The sequence below is a fragment of the Bombus pyrosoma genome, linkage group LG15 (assembly GCF_014825855.1).
Source record: "Bombus pyrosoma isolate SC7728 linkage group LG15, ASM1482585v1, whole genome shotgun sequence".
Lineage (NCBI taxonomy): Eukaryota > Metazoa > Arthropoda > Insecta > Hymenoptera > Apidae > Bombus > Bombus pyrosoma.
The window spans coordinates 2131803-2147172 of NC_057784.1; the positions used below are offsets into that span (position 1 = coordinate 2131803).

The 15370-nt window shown below is 39.0% G+C and overlaps 2 protein-coding genes across 3 annotated transcripts; one reads left to right on the forward strand and one right to left on the reverse strand.

Annotated features, from left to right (window-relative positions):
• Window positions 1-1865: 1865 nt before the first annotated feature.
• Window positions 1866-14650, reverse strand: LOC122575438 (mucin-3A). 2 transcript variants are annotated; one of them, XM_043744332.1, is made up of 6 exons: window positions 13885-14650; window positions 13675-13828; window positions 10020-10184; window positions 8781-9099; window positions 3697-8373; window positions 1866-3345 (listed from the first exon to the last, which is right to left on the reverse strand). In XM_043744332.1, exons 3-6 carry the CDS (start codon window positions 10154-10156, stop codon window positions 3034-3036), a joined length of 5445 nt encoding a protein of 1814 aa, XP_043600267.1. In that variant the 5' UTR covers window positions 10157-10184; window positions 13675-13828; window positions 13885-14650; the 3' UTR covers window positions 1866-3033. The 2 variants fall into 2 exon arrangements, with proteins under 2 accessions (XP_043600267.1, XP_043600268.1); XM_043744333.1 differs by lacking the exon at window positions 13675-13828.
• On the forward strand, window positions 12860-15337 carry LOC122575511 (MORN repeat-containing protein 5). The gene is made up of 5 exons (XM_043744544.1): window positions 12860-12995; window positions 13761-13947; window positions 14739-14902; window positions 14967-15147; window positions 15223-15337. Exons 1-5 carry the CDS (start codon window positions 12860-12862, stop codon window positions 15320-15322), a joined length of 768 nt encoding a protein of 255 aa, XP_043600479.1. The 3' UTR covers window positions 15323-15337.
• Window positions 15338-15370: the final 33 nt, after the last annotated feature.

Below are 15370 nucleotides of genomic sequence, written 5' to 3' on the forward strand. Positions count from 1 at the left end.
TGATTGAATGACCAGAGGAACGGTAAAGTATGCGACATCGATGCTGCAGTAATTCAGAGGAGGTCATCACCAAGGTAGTCATCAAGAAGATATCATCGAATCCCATGCTGCAATATGACAAATTAGAAGTTGTATTAACGTCTATGCATATGTCTCTATTCTTTCAAAATTGTTTCTGTATAAAACTGTTATAAAACGTTGCGAGGACAAGAAAACGAAGAAAGAGCAAGATAAATGAAAAAGATCATTTAGTTCAAATGGCGAGCGAATGAGTAGTAGAGTGAGCCACTATAATGGCGCGTCGTAATATAAGATGACATCCGCGAAAGCCACTATAGTGGCGCATTGTACCTAAGAGGTTAACATTACAGTAAAGTTCCGCGCCAAATCTTCGCCTAGCTGACCCCTTATTGGTTGGAACGGAATGATTTCTCATTCGTCTAAAATCGAGCGCGAAATTGAAATGCTATAGCGGGAAATTCGTTTTGGTCAACGAACTATAACAATTTCAGAACAAATTCCCATAAGAAGTTTTTTCAAGTTTGCTATCCTTTTCATTTTTACACTGACAGTTTATTAACGAGATTTAATTCATCGCTAATCTTTTTTTATCATTAATGCAGTAATTAAGTGTAATGGATATAATGTTCCTCTTTTATCAATTAAAATAATACAAATGATTTAAAATAGTATTTTAGTATAAGTTTACATTAGAAACTGAAACAGGCTTGAGCGCGCGTATCATTTTTAATCTTTCTATCTATTAAATCAACATTACTTAATCAAATAAAATTATTACTGTATATACACTAAATTTCTAAGCGTAGATATTCTATCTTTTAAATCCATAAATTGTTTCCATGGTAACTATATTATTGTGAGTGTTATTTTCTAGTATTAGTAAACTAAGTAAACATTGAGCGTTTATTTTCCACACACATCTTATTTCTTATTTCTTTATTTGAAACATAATACACTCGCTATTGAAAACACATCTTTTCTGGAAATTTGACGACTCTTATTCGTGCACGCTTGACTTACCTGCGAGTTTTCCTCTCCCCACTCCTCGTCAACCGAAATTCACTGGCTAACCTACCGCGCGGGGTGCTAGTTTAGTGTCGAATATCAGAGCGATTAGGTGTGTTTTTGTGTCACTCCGTAACAGATGCATATTTCTCTTCCCATTACGTGGCATTTTCGTAGTCATTCCTTCATCGCTTAAAACTACTCTATTGTTAACTTCGTATAATTAAGGTATTCTTTTGTTTAATGTTTTATTATGATCTACTAGGTTAAGTAAATTACGATTAGGTTAGTGCGTAAATGTTTTAAGTATAAGAAATATGGAGAGTTGAGTGTAAATAAATAAATTATTACCATTATTATTATAATAATGTATTATTTGATTATATTCTTTTTTTTATTGCTTTTTTTGCTATCAGATTTCCTGGTAGCTCGTATAATAAGCTTTCAGGACTATTTTAACGTTGACCATTGTTTTACATTCAAATAATGTATTCTTTTTACGTATTTATTTTAATGCTTTGGTTTTCTTTTATGAAGACCATTGCTTGATAGCGAAGAAAACTTTGAAATAGTGGAGGGACTCTATGAGATTCAAAAGGAGGTCCATTAATGATGAATTCAGGAAAAAATTTTTGTTTCCTGTGGAAGGTTGTGCCTTTCTAATGGTGCGTAATCAAGTAATACATATTTCTTTTTAACTGAATGATTTTATTTTTAAAAATAATTTCCATTGTATTTAATTTTGTCCTAGCGCACGAAATTCAAGTGAATGAAATAAATTTTCATTTAAAACATAATTGTTATTGTCGTCATATTATCAATATAGACGCGTAAGTTAACCCTGCTGCAATCTTCGAGTTTCTCATGTCTTGATGTCGCTTTCGTTTCAATCGGAAAAGAACTTTTAATGTTTTAAGAAAATAATTAGAATACGATTGAAATTACGTACATTAACGACGATTGTCTCTTATTTCCTACACACTTAAGAATTTTTGTAACGATAGAAAAATAAGATTCAGTCGAAAATAACCTAAAAAGCGCAGGAGGGTTAGGTATCCAATGCAATAAAAATTGAATACGTTATATACATAATGAGAACAATGATATTAATAATGCGTCGCGAGAGCACTTTCTGAATTAATTTTAAATTAATTTAATGAATATGACTTGGCAAACATATGCATATCGTGACAATAAAGATTTTACAAGAATTTTGCCAACAAAGGAATTGTTCAAACTTGGTTAAATTGCATTTTGGATATGATCAGTTTGCAATTGCGATTTGGATATGAAACTCCTAAGTTTCCTGATGGTAACACACGAGCAATTGTGATACTGCTTCATAGATTATTATTTAAATCGTCGTCGACGATATTATATTAATTATACAGGACGATTCCGAAGTGCAGGTATACTTAAACTTTCGAATTTTGTTTTCTCGAAAACGAACCCCCGTATGTAAAAGATCAATTCTATATATTTAACTCACTTTCCCGGGCGTACCGCGACTTCAAAATCATCCTGTATATAGTAAATAATATAAGCAACATTAGGCTATAACATTCGTCACTTATATTGGAATTCTTGTCTCCCTAAATCAGTCGATTGAACGTATTGTAAATAAAAAACACTAAAACTAAGCTAATAACAATTAGCTAAAATGACACACTAAAGTGACACACTCGCTTAAAAATTGTTCATATCCGAATTTCGCACTTGACTGAAATATCAAATAGACCTACCCTATTCTATCAAATACAAAAAGATAAATACGTTCGGATTTTCATTGGACGAAATAAATATTAATAAATGCGTTATTCGACGGCATGCCTGAATCTCTCTCAGACTACACTACCAGAGGGTTAAAGATAATAAATGTGGCAACACTCGCGTGAAATATCTAATGCGATTATACATATGTATATAAGAAAGAATATGTATATAAGAATACGCGAGGTTAACTACACAAGTATTACATAGAGGCGAACCTAGCATTACGTCCTAATTTTATATTAACCTAGGATTGAAACGGCCTATATGAAGTATGAGACCCGTTGGATTGTGCCGTACGAAATAAAGGAACGGCTGGTCCAATTTCAATCTCGGTTTCTCTTCTGATCTTTCTATAGTCCTCATTCTTTCCTTCAACGAAACTGTACGATAGTTTGCCGGCTCCATATTGACTGCCCGTCTTGTTCTACGGAATGTTTGTTCGCCGATGTGTCGAGAATTTCGTAAAGTAGGACTTGCTGGATAAATTTCCATGTGATGTCGTCCATTAGCGATGTTTTCATCGCCGCACGTACTGAATAGATTCATCTAGAAATGACCAATTATAGAGTAAGTAGCATATATAGAATATGTTTACCGTGAATTAAGAAAATTTAGAGAAACAACTTGAAAATATTCCATCGCAAGAACTTTTTGAACACATTGGATTAATGAATTTGTATTGCGTTTTTGTTTTAGGCTTATGGTCTGATGATCTTATAGAACTAACTTAGGATCTAGTGCATCTAATTATTAATTTGTCATTGATTTGTAAACTTTGGTAAAATCCACGCACTGCCATTACAGAGTGACTAAAGTGTTTAGACACTTACGAACGACAGAGTAAGTGTTCGACAGTGTGCGACACCCTGTGTATCTACCAGTAACCTGTAGAATTACCTGTAAAACGTCGGACAAGAAGAGACGATTTCCAATTCCATTGATCCCTTTGAAGTCGGCGTTAGTCGAAAACAGCTGATCGAGTCCCATCCTCTTCAAAGCAGCAGTAGCGTTCACAATGGACCGATGACTAAATTTGGGTACTTGTAATTCAAGGCTCGGTCTAGGTATAAGAACCTTCAGTAGCTTATCCCAAGCTCCATCTTGAAAAGCTTCTTTGATAAACCTTTGTTCGAGTCGATCCAAAGTATCACCGGGTGCAGCGTGACCTTGTTGACCTGGTACGAGAAATATGGTCGAAACGAGCTTATCCGCACTTCCAATAGCACTAACAGTCGCATCCAAACTGGGCTCATAACCGGCAAGAACGTTCGATCGCCAAACGGTAGCCGGAACGGGGATCAATTTCCTCAATCTATGAGCAGCTGAGACGGCGAAGTATAATTCCCCGTCTCGGCCTGTTGTACTCGCAGAACTTGTGTTGCAATCCGTCTGAAACACGTTTGCTGAAATTGTAGCCAGCGGTGATCTTAGAGGAACCGTGTTGCTCTTCACGAAATCCTTTATTCTACCTCCAGTCTGTTTCCTAATCAACAGATTGGTTCGGCGACGCACGAGATCACTGATAGTAGCGAAATTTACTTCGGTCACCAATCCTTCGTAAAATTGTTGAGCTTGCTCCTTATAAAACGGCAACAATCTTCTCACCTTAGCTTTATCCGCAAATAATTCGCGGACAAACGCCGCGTTCGCGATACCTTGGTGCCTCGCCAAGCTCACCGTGTCCGTTACGTTCTGGAAAATAAGATGCGGGTTGAAAGTGGCCACATTGTCGAGTCCAAGTATTTCGTTCATCTGGTCTGACGTTGATCCTCGAGCACCGAGGAAGATCATCGCCAACAGGCTAGTCATGCCAAACGGTGAAAGAACGAGCGATCTTCCAGTACTCAACCCGCTGTTCGCCGCGACCCAAAACTTAATTGCTAGTTCGTTACAAAGCCTCGAAAAATTGACAATATCGGCACTCGCATTGCTCGTGCTGGTGTCCAATCCACCGATGCTTTTCGAGGCATTTAGGGAAACAGTCGATTCCGCTTTGTTCACGGGAGTCGACTGATAATTTGAGGGATATTTTGCCGAACTCGTGTCCACCATCGTCGGCATTGTCGATGTCGATGCCTCGAAGTGCTTCGTTGACGTGGTAGATCCCGTGGTGAATTCTGTCGACGATGGAATTACTTGGTGCAACGATATCCGCTGCCACGTGTGCTGATTTATGCTCGTGTTATTCGTTTTGCTCTGTAACATCGAACTTGGCGAATCATTCATCTTCTGATTTATGTGCGACTCGTTATTGTGTAATTTACTTGCGGCTCCCAACAACTGCGTTCCTATTGAGTTATTCATACTGACATTACTATTGTACGAATACATTTCAATGGGAATTTTTGTTTTGTTCTCCGATCTGTTCCAATCTACCGAATTCATCGTACTACCTTTGATCTCGTTTGATTCCTCCTTGATAGAATTTATAGCAGTGGTTGTCGATTCAGGAATAGACGAGACAACGGAAGATTTCGTATCGCTGAGAGGTGTTGTGGTTGTGTTATTCAAAATATTGATCTTATGTTGATTCTCGGGTGTATTAGTCAAAATATTAATTTTATGTTCGTTCACATCTGTGTTATTCAAAATGTTCATTTTATGTTGGCTCACGATTGTGTTGTTCGCAATGTTAGTTTCTTGTTGGTTCACGGTTGTGTTGCTCAAAATGTTCGTTTTATGTTGATTCACGGTCGTGTTGCTCAAAGTGTTCGTTTTATGTTGATTCAGGGTCGCGTTGCTCAAAATGTTCGTTTTATGCTGATTCACGGTCGTGTTGCTCAAAGTGTTCGTTTTATGCTGATTCACGGTCGTGTTGCTCAAAATGTTCGTTTTATGCTGATTCACGGTTGTGTTGCTCAAAATGTTCGTTTTATGTTGATTCACGGTTGTGTTGCTCAAAGTGTTCGTTTTATGCTGATTCACGGTTGTATTGTTCAAAATGTTCGTTTTATGTTGACTCATGGTTGCGTTGTTCAAAATGTTCATTTTATGTTGGTTTACCGCTGTGTTGTTCAAAATGTTAATTTTGTGTTGGTTCGCGGCTGTGTCGTTCAAAATATTAATTTTATGTTCATTCATAGTTGCGTTGTTCAAGATGTCAGTCTCCTGTTGGTTCATGGTTGTGTTTTCCGAAATGTTGATCTTCTGTTGGTTCACGATCGTGTGAACCGTATCATTCTTTGCCTGCTCTTCGGTCTTCTTTAAAGGACTTTGCAATATGATTTTGTCCGTCGAACTCTCCACTGGACGCTCCTCTGCGTTAGATAAATTCGCGATGACCGTGCTAGATTCGCTCAAGTTCGTCGACAATTCATCTATCATGGTCTGATACGTAAATGTTTGTTTGTCGTGTTCTGACGATGTTTCTGTCGTGTATTCCAGGTATGTTGTAGAAGTTTTATCATTGTTCTGCGATGCTCCCTCAGTAATATTTTCAGCATTTGCAATTATGGTTCCTGTGTTCGTACTTGTCGAATCCTCGTTACTCGATATTGTCGTCTCGTAAGTCGATGCCTGTTCGTTAAACGCGTTATTCGCGAAGGAAGTTGATATTCCATCCGCGACGGTAGTTTTTGCAGCAGTATCAAGGATAGACGACGCTACTGTCGTAGTCTCCGAAGCGGTGGACAGTTCGTTTTTTAATAGCGAAGATTCAATTTTCTGCTGGTCGGTAAATAGATCGTCCTTTGTTGTCGACGTTCGATAAATTTCATTCTCGTTCGTCGAATCTTTCTTCGTTGTATCGTTCGTGCTATCCTCGTTAACCGAGGTAGACAACTCCGAATTTGACGTAACAGTTTCTGTTGAGTCGAGCTTCTCAAGAGATGACGCTGTTGTCTCCTTGAGTACAGCTTGTGTTTTATTTGTCTTCAAATTGGATAAATAAGAATCAGCGATCAGCGAGCTTGCTACAGTGTTAGGTAACAAATTCCCCGATAAATCGTTCGGCAAGGTGATTGACTGGATAACGGGTCTATTCGTAGCAGGTGAGGCGGTATGAAGCATATTCTCGATAAGCGCTATCGCTTGTAAAACGTTGGAACTAGTAACCGGTGTCTCGTTAATATCCGTCGTTGACTCTGTCACATTTGTCTGAACACTCGATACATGTATGCTATCAGATTTCGTCGAAATATCCGAAACGTTTGCCGTTTTATCGAGCTCTGTCGTACTCATCGAAACAATCGGCGCGGATATAGTAATGGAGGAAATCTTCTCTTGATCAGGATCGAACTTCATCGTCATTTCGCTAGACGATTCCTGTATACGTTCTTCGGACGTATTATTCGCATTTTCTAGTCGGTCATCGTTGGTCGTGGAAGGATGCGTTGTAATTTCAGAGCTGTCATTACGTTTTCCCTCGTTTTCACTGGGAATCGACTGGAACCCGAAAGAGGAAGATAACACGGGAGAAACGTCGTTGGAGATTTGACTGATCACGTTCGATAAAGAATTCACCAGCTCCATAGATGGAGAAGATTTTGGTGGCTCGATCGGCTCGCTTAAGCGATCGCTTGGTTCGGTTACTGTGTCGTGTATCGTCGTCGATGGTACCAATGTCGTTGTTCTATATTTATTTGTACTTGCAGGAGTACTCGTGGACGATACAGAAGACTGCGGTGGCAATTTCGTAAAAGATACAGAAAATTGTAATGGCGGTTTGGTAAACGGTAGAGAAGACTGTGATGGCAATTTGCTGAACGGTTCGTTGGTGTCTTGAACTTGATTCGCTTCCATCATGGACGGTGTCTGCGTTTTCAATGGAACTTTATCGTATTCCTGGTTCGAAATATCGGTCGTTGGTTTCGTCTTCGTTTGTGTTACCAACGAATCGGTCTGATCGGTAACAGTTTCATCAATCTGCGATGTATTATATTTTGCCTGTAACGTTTCACTCGTCGTGAGACCGATGTTATCGTAATTGTTTTTGATAGACTCGCCTAAGTTCGACGAAACAGAAGCGCCGATTGTTGTTGGTTTTGTAACAGCACTTGTGGATGCCAGGTTTTCTTCGTCCCGAACGTTAGATCCGTAAGTAGTAGTACTTTCTGACAACGGTATCGCTCCAGTCACCTTATGCAAAATGGAACTCTGAGTGGTATAACGATTGTGAGCCATCAATTCGACATTTTGCTCGGTCGTGATGACAGATACAGGGATCATTAATTTCTCCGTGTAAGAGATAGTCGTAGGTTTCGTAGCAATTGTCGGCAGCGTTTCGTTCTTCTTGATTTGCTCGTTTCGTTCGTTTGTATATTTGTTAGTATCTTCGGGTTTCGCCTGTGCAACCGTTTCGCTTACGTCATGTTTGAACGAATCGGAAACCGAATCATTCTCCTTATGTATGACATAGCTGGCAGATGATGACGGTTTCGATGTTGGTTTTTCAACGTAGTGGCTTTCTTCGACCTTATTTCCGTATTTGTCACCGGCCAAAATAGCTGGTAAAATATTGCTCCATTCGACGTTCACGTTTTCTGGGATCATCGGGTGCGAGCCGGACAGCGTCGATAACGGTTTATCCATAGCGCTTTTTAGCACGCTTTGCACTTTTTCCACGACGTCCATTACCTAGAAAAGATTTTAACATAACGTTACCTCGTTACTTCTGCGAAGCTAAGAAACGATAATACATTTAAAGACCAAGCGGCGAGATAATGCATAAAACTTGGCGCAAACGCACGATATTAGGCACCGAAAGACGTAATTAAAGTAAGTTGAATGTTATTTCGTCGATGTAAAATACGCATTGGGATAGGCGATTGTTCGTTAGAAGCCTATGCTGCGTAAGTCATAGAAGCGAAAAGAAAAATATAAATCTTAGAATCCGCACGGATAACGAAAACATCTTAAACAAATTTTGAGTGATCTCTTTCAATTTTCACCCTTGCACTGCAATCTTTCTTACAAGGCAGCCGAATTTTCTATTTTCTCGGCTTAACCAACCGCTCATTCCAAGAACTCGGATCTTACTTTACCTTCTTTCCTCCTGTAAGTATATCCTCAGCTTTTTGGGGCTCTTGAATCTCCATGTTAGAATGATCCGGACCTCCACTCGCGATTAAAGCTTGAATCTCTTGCATAGTCATTTGCCTCGTGATCATATCGCCTCTCTCGTTGTACGTGTAAAATTGAAATCCATCGGGTTTCAGCAAATTCGCCGGAGACGGTGGCAGTCGATGAAAATTGACTGCGACCGAACCAGGTGACCTGTTGTTTCCCGTTGCGCGAACAACCTCGTTCCTCGTATCTTTCGGTTCTTTCGATATGCCCGATATTGCCTGATACGTGTCCGCCCTAGAAATTCCAGGGAATTATAAATACGTGAAACTTCTGCAAAGTAAAATCATCGAACGAGTCGGACCCCATTGGAATACCGATTCCTCTCGAGTTAAACGCGATGTATACTAGACCATCGGCAGACCGTCTGGCAGAGGATCGTGCATGCCAATTAGTTCAACTTGTCATTATCGTGCTTCGTACGTACGTTTCGTACCTACGAAATACAATAGACTCTTGATTACCCGATCGAACGAACGAACGATTATCGGAATATTAATTGACGCGAAATTTGGATGTAGGGTAAAAATGCTGGATAACGCGGAAGTTCTCTCGTAGGAGAGAAACTAGGATACGGAAATAGAAATTGGAAGAATTTGTTACGTTTTTATTCGAATGTTCTTATTTCCCTTTTATATTGATATTTATAAAGTGGTTATTCCAGTATGCGAAGAATGTGTGTCACGATCGAATCGTACAATCAGGCTTTTACCGTATTACAAAATTGCAATTTCGACTTAATATCCACGAGGAGGATTTTTACGAACGACTGTACGTCTAAGTAAGCTAAAGACACGATCAAAACGAGAAAGGAAAGACGGACATATAAAGTAATGTAAAAATACAGAGGAAACGTTAACGGTAATTTCGCTATCGTTTAATCGATCTACGACTTGTTCTTCACGACATGTATATTTTGCAACGTCGGCTGCAAAACTCGGTTAAGAATCTCTCGCATCTCCCCTTGCAATCTTTACGAGCTTTTTACTCCTTCGTTTCCAGCTTCCGCGCGATTCTTTTCCAATAACGATCCCGAACAACGATACATCGGCTATTCTACGAAGCAAGGACGCTCGTGGTTACATCTCGTCGTGGTTATTTATCGTTGTGCTTCTGGTCGAACGTTCGATTCGTGCACGAAACACTGAAATACTGACCTAGATTTCAAATATTTCATAGGCAGTAATACGGTTGTGGCGCTTTGTGGAAGTGGGCGTTCCGAAGCCAGGCTGAAACTCAAACATGCCCACAGCACAAGTGTCGTCAAAGTAGCATGAGACGATTCCAACGACATATCTCTAACGCTTCTCCTCTCCTGCGATCTGCAATCAATAAAGGACAAATCATCGAGTGACTGATTTACGCGTCCACGTAAAAAACGAAGACCGACTAGCGATAATACGGTAGACCGGTGTATGCCAGATCGTGGCAAACACCATCTACATCATAGAAAAATCATCGTGAAAATAGATCGGCAGAAATAAACGGGGGACGAGTCTGTTTTCTTTTAGGTGAACGACCCTACGGTTCCTCGTTACCCTCTTACGGATCATCGCCTTAACACGACGACCGGTTCTCCGTCGTGTTATAAATCGCCGAGTAAATCGCGATTTACTCGAGCGCAGCTTGTGAACGACTTTTATCGAAATTCACTTGAAACCTATCGATCGAATCGCCGAACAGATTGTTAATCGTATTTAATTGTTTAACCGTAAGCACGTAAACTTTCGAACTGAATGAAAGATTTGCTCGCGGGTAATCTTGACGTGTAGCTACCAGCGATAAAAGCGGTAAAATGAGAAAGTAAAATATATATTGGATCGTTTGCGTTGAAAGGAAGAAACTCGTTCCACTCGATTCGGAATATCTGGATATCCTGAGATACACCGGGATACACCGGCGTGTGCCGTACGAAGAAAGGAGCGTACAATGAGATTGCGAGGAAACGTACAATCGAGAAACGTCGACGACAATCCCGAAAATCTACAGAATATAACAAATGAGATGTTTCGTCGAATGAAAACTGCGTTATTCGCGCTCTTAATCGCGCGTTAATTGTAAGTTTCTTCGCCGTTCGACGATATCCTGCCTATTGAGTGTTCCCTTCGGCTAACATTCGTCGTATCTATATCGACGATTGTTTCTAGTACAGCGACGATATTCTAGCGCTTAACGAACAGCGAGCGATCGACGTACTTATGCACCTCTGTACAAGGGTAAATATCGAGACAATAAATTTAACTACCTCGATGAAAAACGTGATTTAAAGGAATACTCTTCCGGAGATTAACACTGCGTGCGTTCGACTTTTCCTTCTTCCTTTTTCTCGCTGTCTACACGTTTCTTTTTTCTCTTTTTATCCTTTGCCGTGTCTTCTTGACAGCGCGCGCAGATCTGTATTTCTTCCCGTATCACCTGCCGTCTCTACTGTCTTCTACCTTGGACGAGCGCGTACTACGTGCTTGAATCCTCGGTTAAGACGAGTGCATCGGACTGAGAAAGAAAAGCGATCGAAGAGGGGGAACATAGTCTTCGAACGAAAAGATGGAGAAAGGGTGAACTTGGAGAGTGGAGATGTTGGTTGGAACGGTTTACGCGGGGGGACAGACGAATGTCGGAATACATGGGAATATATATCGAAAGAAAAAGGAAGAAAGAGAAAAGAAGGAGGGATAGTATGAAGTTGAAGGACCAACGTGCAGAGCTGAGTTACGCGGGTAAAAGGAGATGTAAATCGAAGGTGGAATAAAAGATCGGAACCGATGCTTCGACGCATCATTTTTCCATTTCCACGTAAAAACTGCGTGTTCCTTATTTAAAAAAGAAAAATGAATTAACGATTTGCTTGTGACCGATCGATCATTGCTATGATATTATAATATTTTGTAATAACGTCGTGACACCGTTCGTCCGCGTTTCTTCTACAAAGTTCCATTTCTTTCTACGAAAGTGACATTAACTTCTCTTTTATCTTTAATTTCGTAATTCGTTACAGCGAATGTAATATCGTGCTGTATTTAAGCTAGTAAAATGATATTTAGCCGGAAGAAATTAACAGCGATTAACGGTACATCGACTGAATAAGTTGCCTTCACGATGATACGTAATTTGTAACGAAAGAAATTTTGTACAAGCCACTTTCGTCCAAGTATATAGACACGCGTCACTGTCTTGGTATTTCTTCTTTCCTCGTTTATAAATGCCTGTACGAACGTTGTACGTCCATATTGCGACAAAGGATGGAAAATACTTTGTTTTTATGTATGTGCATGTATCTTATTTCTATCTATTCTACGATGAGAAACAGTGACGAGCGCTTAACGGTATTCGTTTATTCTACTTCCCTTTCCACTCTGTTCTCCAACTGTTTTAAGAAATATTCGACCGACTTGACCTGCTGCCCAAAAATCGCAAAAGTATCACAAGAGTAGAATGACATATAGGAAATACAAACGAGATTCTACAAATTCTTTCATGTAATTTTGCCTCTGGTACCTCGATCGTTCGTCATCGGTCATGAGTTGAAATTCCACGATCATAGCAGAAACCGTAATTGTTTATCGCATAGTTGAAATTCAGGATAACTTGATATTCTTAACGCGTACAGGTTGCGACGAATATTGAAAATAAATAATTTCGCGGTGGCAGAAAAATTTGTTCTTATTGTTCTGCTCTTTTTTCCAAATTCCACCTTGAGAAGATATACGTAATTCGTTGATTAAATTATACAGAGAGAGAGAGAGAGAGAGAGAACGTAACAGACACAACTGTATGAAAAAGCACTAGTGTCGACGATCAATCAAATGGTCAAATGAAAAATGCTTTGGATCGATCTAAAGGCAATTCGCGTCATATTCGATATCGTGGAAATAATTGAAACGATATAACATTTCGATTTGACACGTTTTTCTATGGCAACGCTATAGTATTTGGTTTGCGTTTGTATTATCTGTATTATTCAAATATTGCGTCAAAATTACAAGACAAGACAGAGAAGATGCCGAACGCACGCAACATGAATGTGCAATCGAAGAATTCCGGAGAAGAAACGCGTTTCATCGATGGAAGCGAATACAGGGGCACTTGGAACGTACTAGGAATGGAGGGAATTGGCAAATTCGTTCTGCCGCACAGTTAGTATAACTACCAAGAAGTATTACAGAAGGATCTCGAATGCATTACTTTGCACCTTTGCTCTATGAATCGTTCGGGAAAAGAAAGAAGCAGAAGGTGAAAGGCATTATAGGAAGAGTAAAGAAAAAGAGAAAAAAAAAGAAAGAAGCAACCATAATAGGAAATAAAATGCAGGTGGTGAAGTGTAAATAATAAAAGAAAAAGCAAGAACCGGAGAGTATGGTGCGCGTACGTGCGAGATACGAATGTTATCCTTTCCGGAACTCGGAATTAACTCTTCTAAGATGTACATGCTAACTCCAATAATTGTGTCTAAGAAGTATGTATGTACAGCACATGTACTGGTTTTTGAGCACGACATTGAGCATTTCTCGCGCGTAAGTCGACACGTACCGTTACGCGACCATTTTCGTCGCTTCGTGTTCTAGAGTTTGTACGCGTTTTTCATTTACCCATAGGCTTAAGAATCCCGGTCTTAAAATACATACATTCACCATACAAATTTCACCGACATCATACATACATACATACACATTCGCACACATTTATTCTTCCTCTTCTTCTTCTTCTCTCGCTTCGTCTTTCTCTCTCTCTCTCTCTCTATATATATATATATATATACGTATATATATGTATATGTGTGTGTATATATATATATATATAACTTATTTTTTCTACCGTTAGGTCACTTGCTCCTTTAGTCCCCTTCTTCTGCACTTCAGCCTCATTTCAGTAAATGAACCGAATCTATTTGCTCGTAATAGATGCCATCTTTGAAGGAGAGTTTCGCGATGGTACATTTCATGGACATGGTAGCTTATATTTCCCTCGCCTACAAAGAATAGATGGAATTTGGTCGCAAGGTGAATGTAGGGACAAACGATATACCTTCAACGATGGATCAATTTTTCGTAGCCATAACTGGGAGTACTGCAGATTCCCTGACAGACGGTTGGTAAAACACGTTCCATTCCTGAAGATATTTTAGAGATTAAGGATAAAGATAAAGCTCGTCGATCTGTAGGTTGTCCCATTTTGATCTGTTATTAGAGATCAGTCATAGATTATTAATTTGCTGTATGAAAGAGTGGTTGAATGATTTAAAGAGGGTCGTATCTTGGTGTAAATCATCTGTTTGCAGGTGGACACGTACAGCACATGCGAAGATCACCGATATTTTGTTTTGATAGGAATATAATAATTTTTAGTGCATCGGTCAATGAAGGTCGTTAGTAAATTAATTTTTTAACATGAATGAATTAACACGTTTTCTTATGGGGGGATAAGCAGTTGCGTCAATTAGCGCATGGATAATATATGATCTCATTTAAACATTTACGCTATTATAGCCACGCGTATTAGAACTTGGTGATACACAGATTTAATACAGGTTGAATGCTTTTCGTTACTTCCATTATTTGACTCGCGTCATATGTGTCCTATAACGTAAAATATTAAATAAAGTAAAGTTCCTTAGATTTTTCCAATAAATGTAACGTGTATATATTGTTTACAAGGTGTATTCACGTACAGAAAAATTAATTAAATCCGTACTTCTCGAAACCATTCAATTATGTCCCAACTATTCTTCTGAAAGAAACTAATTTGCATGCAATTTGCAGTAACTGATTAAAATAAAGTACTACGGATATTAAAATTATCTTAAAAGACTTACTTGACTTGTTAAGGGAAAGGGCTAAGAAAGAAGGAAAAATGTCTTTCATTAAACCAACATCTTTTAGATATCAAACGTGCATTAAATACGGATTGAGACCCGGTGGAGCAACATTACGCACAAACGATCGAAACGAACTTCTTATTCCGCCTACATGCTACGATGCAGGCATTGGAATTTTTAATCCATGTAAATATCATATTGTATCCCACCAAGACTCGAAGAAGGTACCTACGTCGAAAAGAAAAGTCTGTTATACAATAATTTATTAAATTTGCCAAATATTCAAAGGTACTTGAAATACCAAATACCAAATTCGCTCGCTGGATACAGAAGAACTGTCAGAAGGCGTGGTCTGAGCCAACCGGAAATCGAAAAGACCTTTACGAAAATTGGTTTCCCGACAAATTTGACACAAAGTTCCTTTCAACATTATTGCCATTTTCGAATGAGTCTTTCGAACCTTGGTGGAAGAGGTACAAGCAAAAATACACAAAAATTAAATAATTCAAACATCAATTTTAATCATCCCTACCTCCATTTCCTTTAAGATTGACCACCTTTCGTTCAGATTACAAAGAGAAGACTCTAACTAATGAAAAAAATGAACATTTCCAAAATCTTATTAAGAGTCTCGTTGAATTTCATTGATTAAAGCAGGAATGTAAAGGATACTTCAGAAAGAAATCACGTTTTCAA